The sequence below is a fragment of the Lithobates pipiens genome, unplaced genomic scaffold, assembly GCF_037356315.1.
Source record: "Lithobates pipiens isolate NorthernLeopardFrog02 unplaced genomic scaffold, aLitPip1_a1.2 Scaffold_28, whole genome shotgun sequence".
Lineage (NCBI taxonomy): Eukaryota > Metazoa > Chordata > Amphibia > Anura > Ranidae > Lithobates > Lithobates pipiens.
Genome location: NW_027507789.1, coordinates 172,764,483 through 172,779,391, shown reverse-complemented (window position 1 = coordinate 172,779,391; position 14,909 = coordinate 172,764,483). Strand labels below are relative to the sequence as shown.

General features: G+C 43.5%; 1 protein-coding gene across 1 annotated transcript in view; it reads left to right on the top strand.

Moving 5' to 3' along the window:
* Window positions 1-9,720, top strand: part of P3H4 (prolyl 3-hydroxylase family member 4 (inactive)) — a 57,952-nt gene extending 48,232 nt beyond the window's left edge. The window contains exon 7 of the mRNA XM_077459941.1: window positions 9,381-9,720. Coding sequence (XP_077316067.1) covers window positions 9,381-9,530 — 150 coding nt within the window. The 3' untranslated portion in view covers window positions 9,531-9,720. The remainder of the gene's footprint in view (window positions 1-9,380) is intronic.
* The last annotated feature ends 5,189 nt before the right edge of the window (window positions 9,721-14,909 follow it).

Genomic DNA, 14,909 nt, shown 5'->3' with positions numbered 1-14,909 from the left:
TAATCCCAAAAGCTGAAGGATAACACATGATCCTGGACCCAACAGTGGTTTACACCACCCAGAAGTCTCAGTACAGTGGCAGAAGTGTGTGGTTTACGGGTGCCAGGGTCACTGAGACCACCAGAAGTCACATGTCTGGGAACCGGATGTGATGTCATACCCCAGGCAGAAGAGCACCCGAACGTTGGCTGGTGAGGTAGGGCAAGCCCCCAAAACATATTATCATGGTGACTGGCTTCTCTCCAAGACTATGTTGCTCCTCACCAGCCGATGTTCGGGTGCTCTTCTGCCAGGTGTATGACATCACATCCTGTTCCCGGACATGTGACTTCCATCAGACGTGCCATCTTAGTGACCTCAACGGCCATAAGCCTCACACGTCTTCCACTGTCCTGAGGCTCCTGGGCGGTGTAACCTACTATTGGGTATGGGATCATGTGTCATCCTTCAGCTTTTGGGGTTATGCTGAAGACGGAAGAAGACCCCCGTGGCTGTGCAATAAATGATTTTAAAACCTTGTGTTGTGTTTTATTTACACTTTTTTCACCAGGTGAATGGGTAGGGGTACATTGTACCCCATAATCATTCACATAGGGTGGGGGGCCGGTATCTGGGGGCCCCCTTATTAAAGGGGGCTCCCTGATTCAGATAAACCCCCCGCCCGCAGACCCCAACAACCAACGGCAAGGGTTGTCCAAAGCACCCCCCCCCCCATGTTGAGGGCACGCGGCCTGGTACGGCTCAGGAGGGGGGGGCACTCGCTCATCACCACCCCCTTTCCTGACTGGCCGGGCTGTGTGCTCGGAAAAGGGTCTGATATGGACCTTGGGGGGGACCCCCCATGCCATTTTTTGGGCGTAGGGCTTCCCCTTTAAGTGCATACCAGGTGACGGGGCCGGCGAGGTGTCAGTCTCATCACCGAAGGCAGCAACATTGACTTCCTTGGCTAGTCCCTTCTACCTGGAGCCGCGTTCAAAATGAATGGACTTTCTTCCGTGTGTGGGCAAGTCCGTTCATTTCAAAAGTCCGGCCATAGTCCGGCGGTTTGTCCCCCGCACCTTGTCCGCCGGAAAAGTCCGGTCGTGTGTGGGCAGGTCCACTCATTTTGAAGTCCAGCGGACCTCCTCTTCAAAGTCCGGAGGTTTGTCCGCCGGACTAAGTCCACCAGATAGTCCGATCGTGTGTACGCGGCATTAGTCTCATTTGAGTAGATGACAAGCCACAAAAAAGTTTTCTAACTGAACAAGCTTTCATCACTGGACAGGGTGTCTGTGACATCATTGTTGCAGTTGGAATGTTTGATGCTCTTGTGGTTCTGTAATTCTTCTTTTCATTTGCAAGACCACAAACAGATTAGCACTGTAAGAGAAGTAATCCTCATTACTCCTAATTACACTGTATATTTTGATGGCTCGTAAAGACCATGCAAGAGTTGATGGACTCACTAAGCAAGCAATGGTTTAATTATGAGCAATCAATATAACAGATTGTCCAGTGTAAATGTAGGGAGGAAACTGCTCAGCTTCAGTAAAACAAGCCTGGTGTGTAAAGAGGGGACAACGTTGATCACAGAAGAAGATTGGCAATCAGGTGTATGTCCCACTACCCACTCTCTTCTGCCTGCCCAGTTTGACTATGATGTTGTGTTCGTATGATTGTTAAAAGTGATTGTAAACCCCCACCTTGTAAAACAAACCATTCAGGTAAAAATAGAAATGAAAGGCAAAACATTTGTGTATAGATATAAAACAAAAATATTGTAAATACAATTTTTTTTAAGTGATCACTTTCCCTTTATTTTTAGCTGCATAAAAGCTGGGGGAATAGAAACAGCAGCACACTGATCTTCCCAGTGAAAGGCGGTGAAGGGGGAGTGTCAGGACAAGTCTGATCCCTGGAGGAGAGCAGGCTGAATTTCCAGCATAGCTAGAGAACTGAGCCTGGTGTGGTCAATTTTTAGGGACTGGTGGGAACACCAGGAATTTCACACAAAGAGAACAGGATACCTTTTCAAACAAGTACATGGTACAGCAGACACATATCAGGAATATAAAATGTTGGGTTTTATGCATGAAGGTAAAAAGCCTTCCCTGTGCAACATTCCCACCCTCTCCATACTTAACTGAGCCTGCTCTTTCTCCAGCGCTGTGCATGGGAGCCTCAGCTCTGCTGGTTCTCTCCCTCTTTATTGGCTGAGAAAGCAGCGGGAGCCATTGGGTGTCAATCACAGCCAGTGAGCCATTAAGTAGAGAGGGTGCAGGGCCGAGCCGCGGTTGTGTGTGAATGGACACGCAGAGCAGCTTGCAATGGGGGGCACATGGCAGGAGGGAGGGGCCAGGAGCCCAAGCTGCGATAAGGAGGATCGAGGAAAACCATTGCACAGAGCTGGTAAGTCCCCAAGACTTTACAATCACTTTGAAGGGTCAGTTCATCCAAAAGCAATATTTTAGTCTCAGGTGGAGCCTGGTGTGCCGAGTCAGTGTCTGGCTTCTAATTTTTCCTGGATACCTCAGCAGTGAGATTTTCCAGCCATAATGACTCGGACCTGGGTGTTTGGGATGTATTTGTGTACTCCAGTTCCTCCTGTTATATTCTCCATAAAATAAAGTGGAAACCTCTCAAAATGGCTGTCAATGTTGCTGTTGAGGTGTTAGCCCTTGTACACACGGTCGGACATTCCGACCACAAAATCCGTCTGATTTTTTCCGACGGATTTTGTCCAAAACTGGTGTTGCATACACACGGTCGGACAAAGTTGTCAGAAAATCCGATCGTTCGTGATGACGTTCGTTCGTTACGATGGGACTACGTTCAGGCTAGTAGCCAATAGCTTTGGTCTCGTAATTTGATCTGAGCATGCGTGGCACTTTGTCCGATCGGAATTCTCTACAAATGATCGGACAAAGTCCGATCGGATCATGTTGTCGGAAAATTTTATATCCAGCTCTCAAACTTTGTTGGTCGGACATTCCGACAGAAAAAGTCCGATGGAGCCCACACACGGTCGGATTATCCGACAACATGGTCCAATCGGACATTTTCCGTCAGAATGTCCGACCGTGTGTACGGGGGCTTAGGACTCAAGCGGAGAAATGTCACTAAAGCTGGCCATACATTAGTAGACTTTAATTAGAAAATTTTAATAATGTTCATTTTATATTCTAATGGTTAATGGGGTCATGTCGTTTTTGACTGTAGTGGCGAGAAGTTTTGAAGAAGGAAATCAACCAGTGTAAAGCCAGCTTAACCAAATCCTTGGAATATGCTTTGTGATTTTATGTGCCGCCTATTACGTCACTATTGTATCCCTGCAAATTTTGTAGTGATGTAGCCATCGGTGGGTGGAATCACAGCCTTCAGCTGGGTGCACAATTATCTAACACACCGGAAAGTGTCAAATGTTGAAGAGTCTACTGGACATTCCAGCTCATCTCTTTAACCAGGAAAAAACATAAGTAGTATTATTCTCTTGTGGGGCATTTAAAAAAAAAAAAAAAATATATATATATATATATATATATATATATATATATATATATATATATATATATATTTTTTTTAAGTTTATGATGGAAACTTCCATTTTAAAGCTTCTAAGCTGCATACTATTTACAAGAAAATAAAGAGGCACCAAGAAGAGACCTGTTGCACATGCTGCTGGGTTCTGGTATTTAGGGCTTTGTAAATACCCACATTATGTGTGCATATGCAGACATGCTGCAAATCTCCGACTGTGGAGAGTGGCGCAATATCTGCTCATACATGGAATCTAAAGGCATGCATGTGCCCCTCGGCAAAACACTTGGGCGGCACATCGGTATAGTGGTTAGCACCTAGCAGTAAGAAGGGTCGCTGGTTCAAATCCCAACCATGACACTACCTGCCTGGAGTTTGCATGTTCTCCCTGTGCCTGCGTGGGTTTCCTCTGGGTACTTCGGTTTCCTCCCACACTCCAAAGACATGCTGGTAGGTTAATTGGCTTCTGTCCAAAATTGGCCCTGGTATATGAATGGAGAGCTTGGATTGTGGGCTCCTTGAGGGTAAGGACTGATGTGAGTGTACAGGGATAGGAACAATTGTAGACACTCACTCAGGTTGAACTGGATGGATGGGTGTCTTTGTTAAACCTTGCTAACTATGAAACTTGAGTTGACCCCCCTTTTGCATCTACAACCACCTCAACTCATCATAGAAGGATTTCATCATGATTTTGGAGTGTGTTTGTAGCTTTGTGCCCATTTATCCACAAGAGCATTTGCGAGGTCAGGTTCAGATGTTTGAGGAGAAATCCTGTCTTGCAATAGACTTTCCAATTGAATCTCAGCTATGAGGGTTGAGGGTTTAGGTCATGGCTCAGTAATGGACACTTGAGTTCCTCCACACCAGGGGTGGCCAACCTGTGGCCCACGGAGCCCTCTGATGTGGCCCGTGACCTCCTGCTCTGTGATGGAATAGAATACTTTTATTAATAGTAAGTTTATTACTAACATCACAGTGTATATATGGGCATATCTGTTCTGCAGTGGTTACTGGGCTGCTTTCAAACTGATCCACAGGTGCAGAGCAGTGCACCTGAGGGTTACCTGCACTGAGCCATAGGCCCCTTTCACACGGTCAGTCCGACCTAATTGGACCCTCCATTCACCTCTAAGGAGTAGAAGATGTAAATGGATTTGTGTCCGTTTACAAACGCCTACCTCCAATCCGATCATCAAAAAGAAAAAAAAAGTAGAGTGGGCTGCCATATACCCGCTCTGCTCATTGTGGCCCGCGACCGGTTACCAAGTCGCTTAGGTGGCCCTCACCCTTCAAAAGGTTGGGCACCCCTGCTCCACACCAAACTCCTCAAACAATGTAGTTATGGACTTGGCTTTTTGTCAGTAATAGGAGGGGGTCCCCAAAGTTTTGAACATATATTGTATTTGTAAGTGCACGTTTTTTGCATTTCAGTAATTGTGTGTTGTTGACATAGTTACCGCTGCTGTTTTTTACAATCAATAGCCAAGAATAGAGGCTTATCGGAGACCATGAACCTGGCCTTATCCATCTCAGATAATATTATATATTTTCTTATCACTAAGGATGGCAGTATAGTGACTAATATGTTGTTCATTATAGCCGGGTTGTTACAGTAGACCAAAACCCATCGGTTCTCCAGCCTCTTTGCTTTGGTTTAATGCAGTGCTTCATTTTCTCTTTTTAGACTCAATAATGCTAGTGCTACTGTATAATACTTTAAATTAAACATGCCCAGGGTTCCTCAAATATGTGTTTGTTTGGAAGCAAAAAATGCTCATTGACAATTGGCCTTGTGATCTCTGCTAAAATCTTATAGTCCTCTTCTGTTGAGATCACATGACCATATACTCACATCATATTATCAGAGCTGTTGGGTCCTGGAATACCTTCTCTACAAGGTAAATTTTGATATACTGGACTTAAAGGCATTCAGATGGGTAACAGGAGAGCGAAACTCCGGTTCAAACTAATGGATTAGAGCAGGGAAGGGTTAGAAAGTCTGTTTTTTTATTGCTATTTCCCCAATAGGAAGATTAAAGAGGAAGTAAACCCTGATGAGTTTACTTCCTCTTTCATTCCCTGCAAAGGTAAAGCATAATGGGCTACTATGCATCGCATAGTAGTCCATTATGTGTCACTTACCTGACACAGGAGCCAGCGAAGTCAGCGCTGTCCCCTGTAGTCTGCCGCATCCATCTTCTCGGTGGGTCTCGCTGCTCCGCCGCTGTCATTCGGCGAAGCCGCGATGACGTCACTCCCGTGCATGTGCACGGGAGCCGCCACTCGCGGCATATCGCCGTTTACCGCGGCGCATGCGCTGTAGACAGCGGTGCCTGTCTTTCGGAAAATATCTCCTAAACCATGTAGGTTTAGGAGATATTTCTTGGACCTACAGGTAAGCCTTAATCTAGGCTTACCTGTAGGTCAAACTTGGTTGGTTGTAAGGGTTTACAACCACTTTAACCATCTCTATTTGTCCCGTTGACAACGGTCTTTGGAACTTTTTTGGTTTTGCGTTTGGGAAAAAAATTAAAATGTTATAGTTACTGGTTTGGGATGGAGACTGTGCTGGACTGACTGTATCTAGTCGTGGAGTGGTGGCTATGTAGACAGTGAGGAAAAAATCACTTCCAGTGGAGTTGTGCCCAACAATAGATGGTGGTGGTGCTATCATTTGGGGTACAACTGTTTGGTCATTTCAGTGAGAAGACTTTGGTGAGGGGGGGGGAGTGCCTGGTGTGCAGAAAAATGCAGCGCTTGGTGAAGGGTTCACAAAATGTTTATTGAAGAGGTAAAACATGTACATTAAGCCAACACATTTCGGGCGAATGGACCCCTTCTTCAGGGCTGACATATGAGCATCAAATATTAAACAATTAGTGACCGCAGTAGGTATGCCTAGTAGCTTAGAAACAAGCAGATGTAAATAAAACATGCAGTTTTGTGGTCTAATTGGAACAAGGATCGTCAAAATTAAAATAGTATGGTTGCGAAACATAGAAATACATAATAAAGTGTATATATCTATAAGAATTTTGTGTGTGTGTGTATGAATGACTCTCAATCATTATACGTATATATATTTTTACATACATTTTTTTTTAATACATTTTTATATAATTCATGTATTTCTATGTTTCAGCATAGAAAAGCATACTTTTTAATTTTCATTTTGATGATCCTTAATCCAATTGGATCACTTTTATGCATATTTAGTTTATATTTGTTTGTTTCTAAGCCACTAGGAATACTTAATGCAGTCACTAATTGTTTCATTTATGATGCTTGTATGTCAGCCCCGAAGAAGAGGGAGTCCATTCCCCCAAAACGCGTTCGTTTGGGGGAACATGTACATGTTTTACCCTTTCAATTAAGGTTTTGTGGACCCTACACCAAGAGTTGCTTTTTTTATGGACCCCGTGCTCTTCTTCCCTGTCACTAAAATATTATAGTTGTCACTATAACAGGAGTAGAGAGATAACTTTTATTGGGGGCATACATTCTGGTGTCAACAGTCAAAGGTAGGATTAAGGGAAATTTCACACTCAGTGGGCTTGGTTCTGCTCTGGTTTTTACATTCTCAGCCACCTGAGAACTGCTGCCTATGCACTGTGACTTTCCATAGATGTGAATAAGGCTGTACTCTAAGTATCTCCAATGTCAAAGACGTACTGTAACTTGAGAATATTTTAGGCCTGAGAACCAGAGGAAGCCACCACTTTTCTATGTTAAATTGGGGTGGGGGGGGGGGGGGTAGCTAGAGAGTGTAGCTTGGAAAGTGTACTTGTCCTTTAAGGGTTGGTGTTGAAGGCCGTTTAAAATACCAGTCATTTCTCGAATGCAGCAAACTATGCTTATCACATTCAGAGCAACGCCCCCATTGTACAACACTATGCTTATACAGTGCCTTGAAAAAGTCCACAGGACAACTATTAGACATGCACTCCACAAATCTGGCATTTATGGAAGAGTGGCAAAAAGAAAACCAATGTTAAAAGAAAGCCATAAGAAGTTCTGTTTGCAGTTTGCGAGAAGTCACGTGAGGGACACAGCAAACATGTGGAAGGAGGTGCTCTGGTCAGATGAGACCAAAATTGAACTTTTTGGCCTGAAAAGAAAAACGCTATTTGTAGCAGAAAACTAACACTGCACATCACCCTGAACAGACCATCCCCACCGTGAAACATGGTGATGGCAGCATCATGTTGTGGGGATGCTTTTCTTCAGCAGGGAGAGGGAAGCTGGTCAGAGTTGATGGGAAGATGGATGGAGCCAAATACAGGCAATCTTATAAGAAAACCTGTTAGAGTCTGCAAAAGACTTGAGACTGGGTGGAGGTTCACCTTCCAGCAGGACAACGACCCTAAACATACAGCCAGAGCTACAATGGAATGGTCATATTCATGTGTTATGCCCCGTACACACGAGCAGATTTTCCGTCAAAAAACTTGGATGATTTTTCCGATGGAATTCCGCTCAAGCTTGGCTTGCATACACACGGTCCCACAAAAGTTCACTGAACTTTCGACCGTGAAGAATGCGGTGACGTACAACACTACGTCAAGCCGAGAAAATTAAGTTCAATGCTTCCGAGCATGTGTCAAATTGTTTCCGAGCATCGGAATTTGTACAAATGATCGGAATTTCCAATCTGAACTTTTTCCGACCGAAAAATTGAGAACCTGCTCTCAATCTTTTGCTGGCCAAAGTCTGATGGAGCATACACACGATCACATTTTCCGACCAAAAGCTCTCATCGGACTTTTGCTTACGGAATTTACGATTGTGTGTACGGGGGGGCATTAGAATGACCCAGTCAAAGTTCAGACGTAAATCCAATTGAGAATCTGTGGCAAGACTTGGAAATTGCTGAGTTTGAGCTATTTTGTAAAGAATAATGAGCAAAACATTCACTCTCTAGATGTGCAAAACTGGTGGCGACATACCTAAAAAGACTTGCAACTGTAATTGCAGAGAAAGGCGGTTCTACAAAGTATTGACTCAGGGGGACTGAATACAAATGCTCGCCACACTTTTTAGATATTTATTTGTAAAAAATGTAAAACCATTTATCATTTTCCTTCCACTTCACAAATGTGCTACTTTGTGTTTGTCTACCACATAAAATCCCCCAAAAAATACATTTACGTTTTTGGTTGTAACATGACAAAATGTGAAAAATTTTGAGGTGTAATGAATACTTTTTCAAGGAATTGTAATGCCCCGTACACACGAGAGGGATTAAGTCTGACAGACTTCCGACGGAGTTCTAGCGGAGTTCCGCCGGAGTTCTGGCGGACTTTTCGACCGAACGGACTTGACCACACACCATCACACCAAACTCCGACGGAGTCGAACGTGATGACGTACGACTGGATTCGACGTAGGAAGTTCCTAGACAGTAGCCAATAGCTGCCCTAGCGTCGGTTTTAGTCCGTCGGAGTAGCACACACACGAGCGGATTTTTCGAAGGGGACCGGGTCCGGCGGAGTTCCGTCGGGAAAATTTAAAGCATGCTTCATTTCTAAAGTCCGTCAGACTTTAGCTTCGCTAAAGTCCGTTGCAGCCCACACACGATCGGATAGTCTGACGGACTCAGCCCGTCGGACTTTGGATGTCGAAAAGTCCGCTCGTGTGTACGGGGCATAAGTATAATTAAACTGCATGAGCAGTGATCCTTTTGTAAACTTGGTGGTTTGCCAGGGGACATTAAGATGCTTTGCACTGTGCACAGCCTCTTAAAAGGCATTCTACATGAGCCCTTAGGCAGATGTCTCGTCTCCCATTCTTCCCAGTAATAGTTCCACTGGAATCTTAATGCATACAGCAATATTCTAACAGTGTACATTTTTATATTACAGGTTGAAGTCGGAGCAGTCCAGGACACAGAACCACCCCCGTCTGATACAGAGTTTGAAGGGGAAGGGGATTATGAGGAAGGGATTTTTGCTGAGTGGTGGGCAGAACCAAAGTCAAAAGGAGATTTGGCTGACAAGCCAAGCTCAACCTAAAGCTTCTGGTCTACCCATAGACTTGTAAGATCCACACCAAGGACAACTCAAGGTGCCCAGTGTACATAATTCAATGAACATTCCAATGTTAGAAGAGCCCAACCATTCCACACATTGTACAAAACAATATTCATCATGATACCAACAAGAGAAGTGTAAACATATCGACTCTATAAAAAAATACCATGGAGTGTTTGTTTCTTATTTTATTCTTAAATCATTTTTCAGTGTTCTTATCCTTCAAGTCCCATCAGAAGAGGTCCTCATTGGTCAAGTCTCACTTATCGCAGGCAAATGCTTCCATCTTTATTGGCTTACAAAGAGATACAGCACATACTATAATGCCGCAAACACACAATCGGAATTCTCGTCGGAAAAATCTCTGATGGTTTTCCCGTCGGAATTCCAACGGAATTCCGCACAAACTGTCTTGCCTACACACGGTCACACCAAATTCCGACCACCAAGAATGCGGTGACGTACGAAGGGACTAGAAAAAGGAAGTTCAATACCTGGTAGTTGTGTCTGAGCATGTGTGAGTTTTTGTGCATCGGAATTGCATACACACGATCGGAATTTCCAATTGAAAGTTTTTCCATTGGGAAAATTGAGAACATGCTATCAAATTTTTGCTGGCGGGAATTCGGCCACCTAAATTCCGATGGACCATACACATGGTCGCATTTTCCAATGAAAAGCTCTCATCTGTCTTTTGCTGGCCGAAATTCCGATCGTGTCTACGTGGCATAAGATGTTGACTTCCTTTTCAATGGAGAAGATGAAACGAATGGCACTTATGCCGCGTACACACGATCGGAATTCCGTCCAGAAAAAGACCGATGAGAGCTTTTCATTGGAAAATGCGACCGTGTGTATGCTCCATCGGAATTTAGCTGTCCGAATTCCCGCCAGCAAAAAATTGATAGCATGTTCTCAATTTTCCTGACGGAAAAACGTTCTATCGGGTAATTCCGATCGCGTGTATGCAATTCCGACGCGCCAAGAATCACGCATGCTCAGATTCAACTACGAGGCAGAAGCTATTGGCTACTGACTATTGAACTTCCTTTTTCTAGTCGCGTCGTAGGTGTTGTATGTCACCGCGTTATAAACTATCGGAATTTGGTGTGACTGTGTGTAGGCAAGACAGCTTGAGCCGAATTCCATTGAAATTCCTTCGGGAAAACCATCAGAGCTTTTTCCGACGAGAATTCCGATCGTGTGTACGCGGCTTAAGTTGCATTCAGTTGATTTTGTGATCAACTACTGTCCGAACTTGGTTGTAATTGTCTGAAAATTGCTTCCCTTTAACAAGCCTATCCCTGAGTGATGTGTAGTTGCTGCACATGATATATTGCATGTCTTATTGTTGGGTTGGTAAGGCAAATATAAAAAAAAAAAGCTCAAAATTAAATACTAAAAAATTAATATTAAAAATGAATGAAGTCTCTCCTGTCTACTTTGGTGCTAAATAATGGAACAAGAAACTTAAGCAGAACCAGGAGCTTATTATTTAATTTCCACCACTGCTCTTTAAAAGTATAACTAAACCCAATCACTAACACCCAATCATCTAACATTAATTTCTTTCCAAATATTTTTTATTGAAGAATTTTAACAAGATTAACAAATCAGTACATTGAATAACCAAGTACAGAAGTTGACACTAATGGGTGCGTAAGGTTGGCAGTCCCAGGCTCTCAGTGGTGCCAAGAAAGAGCTTTGAGGTTGCAAAAGGGCTATAGTTTATAAGACAGAAAGTAAGCTAAAGTCACCAAATCCTCATACGTTTCCTCTGCAACTCTGAAGCCTCGTACACACGATTGGATTTTCCAATGGGAAATGTGTGACGAAAGGCTGTTGGCGGTAAATCCGACCGTTTGTACGCTCCATTGGACAAATTGTTGTTGGATTTTCCACAGACAAATGTTGGATCTCGCGTTTTTAAATTTTCCGCGGACAAATGTCTATTGTCGGATTTTCCCGAACGTGTGTACACAAGTCTGTCGGACAAAAGTCCAAAGTACAAACACGCATGCTTGGAAGCAAGGATAAGCCAGAAGCGGTTGGTCTTGTAAACTAGCGTTCGTAATGGAGAATTCACGCGTGGCAAAATCTGAAATCTCGAAATGTAGCGCACATTCTCTTCTTCTTCTTTTAATGGGATAATAATGAAGCTGCTTTGCTGGTGATACTGATGGAGTTATTGCAAACAAATTTCCAAAGGCTTTTTTTTCTAGCGATATCAAGAATAATATTATTATACTTTTTTTTTTTTTTTATTTGGGCAAGTTACCACAACACCATTATGCCGTAGTTTTTAAGATCAAAGAATCAAATATACAATACTGTTGGTGTTCCTTGTTAATTTTACATTGTATTTTTGTATTTTTTTTAAATGTAACTGCCGACTCCCAAACTGTCATTTTGAAGTAAAACACATAGCCAAGTATTATTCTCCACAATTTTTTTCTTGTGCATTAAAAAAAAAAAAAAAAAAAAAATTAGACATGCTATCTGCCAATAGAACTTAACCAAAAAGTGCATTCTATGCATCCAAAAATCTAGCAAATATAACAAATCAAATTATTCAACCAAAAAAATAATGTGAAAGCAATAACTCCAAGGCCAATAATAAATAATGCATTATCTCCTCTGATTCCGCAACATGTCTGGTTGACAAACAGAAACAAACTGAAAAGCACAAAATGAAAAACGCGAATCAACACTCACCAAACTTCTACTACCACGAAATTAGCAGAAGGAGCCCAAAGGGTGGCGCTAAAGAGGTGAAAAACCACGTAGTGCGTCACTACCTTTGTATTTGTTGGCCGACAATTCCTTGCCGTTTGTATGCAAGACAAATTTCGGTCAAAAGTCCACAGTTTTGTTGGCCAACAATCCGATCGTGTATATGAGGCTTTATAGAAGGATTCAATCTAGATGCCAGGGACAGTGCAAAGTGCTGATAATAGTTTGCTAAGAGATTTAAGCAATGTCTGAGAATGATATGGGGGAAACATTTTGAGTAGGGAAACGTGGAAAAACTACTAGTATTGTGAAACTTGGCTAATTATTATTATACAGGATTTATATAGCGCCAAACAGTTTGCGCAGCGCTTTACAATATAAGCCAACCACATGGCAGCAACTTAGTGCATTTAGGCATCTAGATGTGGTGAAGACGGCTTGCTGATGTTCAAACTGAGCATCAGAATGGGGAAGAAAGGGAATTTAAGTGACTTTAAACGTGGTATGGTTGTTGATGCCAGATGGGATGGTCTGCGCATTTCAAAAACTGCTGATCTACTGGGATTTTCACGCACAACCACCTCTAGGGTTTACAGAGAATGGTACGAAAAAGAAGAGAACATGTTCAGTGAGCAGCAGTTATGTGGACAAAAATGCATTGTTGAGGTCAGAGGAGAATGGGCAGACTGGTTTGAGATAATAGGCAACAGTACCTCAAATAACCAAGGTATGCAGAATACCATCTCTGATTGCACAACACATCGAACCTTGGAGCGGATGGGATACAGCAGCAGAAGACCACACCGGGTGCCACTCCTGTCAGCTAAGAAAAGGAAACGGAGGCTACAATTTGCACAAGCTCACCAAAATTGGGCAATAGGAGATTGGAAAATCTCCCCATTCTTCCACTCTGTGACTTCGAGTCCACGGTCATGGCCATGGAGACTGCGGCACTGCTTCTTAAAGGGGATTTACCTGTACACCCTTTTGCCTACCAGTGCCATTCTGCCAACATAAATCAGCGTGCGCTGGTCAGCAAGCGGTTAAACACCCCTTTATGACTACAGTGTACCCATCTTCTGATGGCTCCTTCCAGCAGGATAATGCACCATGTCACAAAGATCAAATCATCTCACCACTGGAACATGACAATGAGGTCACTGGACTCCAATGGCCTCCACAGTCACCAGATCTCAATCTAATAGAGCACGCTTGGGATGTGGTGCAATGGGAGATTTGCATCATGGATGTGCAGCCGACAAATCTGCAGCAACTGTGTGATGCTATCATGTCAATATGGACCAATTGAGGCAGTTCTGAAGGCAAAACGGTGTCCAACCCGATACTAGCAAGGTGTACCTAATGACGTTGCTAGTGAGTGTACAAATATTGTTTGCATTTAAGTGAGATCAATGGATAGCAGCTGCAATTTTAAATCACAAGTACAATATGTGGGTGGTTATTTTGCATATATATATATATATATATATATATATATATATATACCTTAACCAGTTGACCCGGCCATACGAATATACAGTATGTGGCAGCACAGCGTTGGGCTTTATCTACTTAACGACCACGCTATAGACGAATGATGGCTACGGCGCGGCTCAATAACTCTGGGAGGGCATACATTGATGTACTCCCAATCTTGCTCCCACGTGCCCCCTGGGGCACACACCCGGGAACATCCGTGACCTAACAATGGCCGTTTACCACATGATCGCTCTGTCAAATGACGGAGCGATCACTTCTAAACAAACCAGCATCACGTCCGGTTCCTCTCTCCCTCTCTGTACTGAACTGTACTGTACTGGAGAGGGGAAAGATCAGATGCTGCTGCAGCACTGTAGGCTAGATGTGTAGTGTCCACAGCGCTGATTTGTGCCAACTCCAGCCATTCATCCATCCATAGTGAGCCATCCATACTGACCAATCCATCCATCCATGCTCAGCCAGCCATCCATACTCAGCCAGCCATTCATGCTCAGCCATCCATCCATCTATGCTCAGCCATTCTTAGCCAGCCATCCATACTCAGCAATACTCATCCAACCATACTCATCCATCCATGCTCAGCCATCCATCCATCCATACTCAGCAATACTTATCCATCCATCCATGCTCAGCCAACCATCCATACTCAGCAATACTCATCCATCCATCCATACTCAGCAATACTCATCCATGCTCTTCCATCCATCCATACTCAGCAATACACATCCATCCATCCATGCTCAGCCATCCCATCCACCCCTATCCATACTCAATCAAACCCGGCCATACTCAGCTTACTCATTCATGCTCAGTCATCCCATCCATACTCAGCCATCCCCATCCACGGCTCATCCATCCCCATTCATGCTCAGCAATGCCACATCAGTTCTCATTCATGCCACTAGAGTGCCTCACAAAGTGTAATAGCTAGTCAAATTAAATTTGACATTTATGTCCCTAGAATGCCTGACGGTGCTCCCTGCATGTTGGGCCTCTCTATGTGGCCAGGCTTTGTACCACATGTGGTATTGCCATACTCAGAAGCAGTAGGAGAATCTATTTTGGGGTGTATTTTTTGGTATGTACATGCTATGTGTTAGAAATATTGTATAAATGGACAACTTTGTG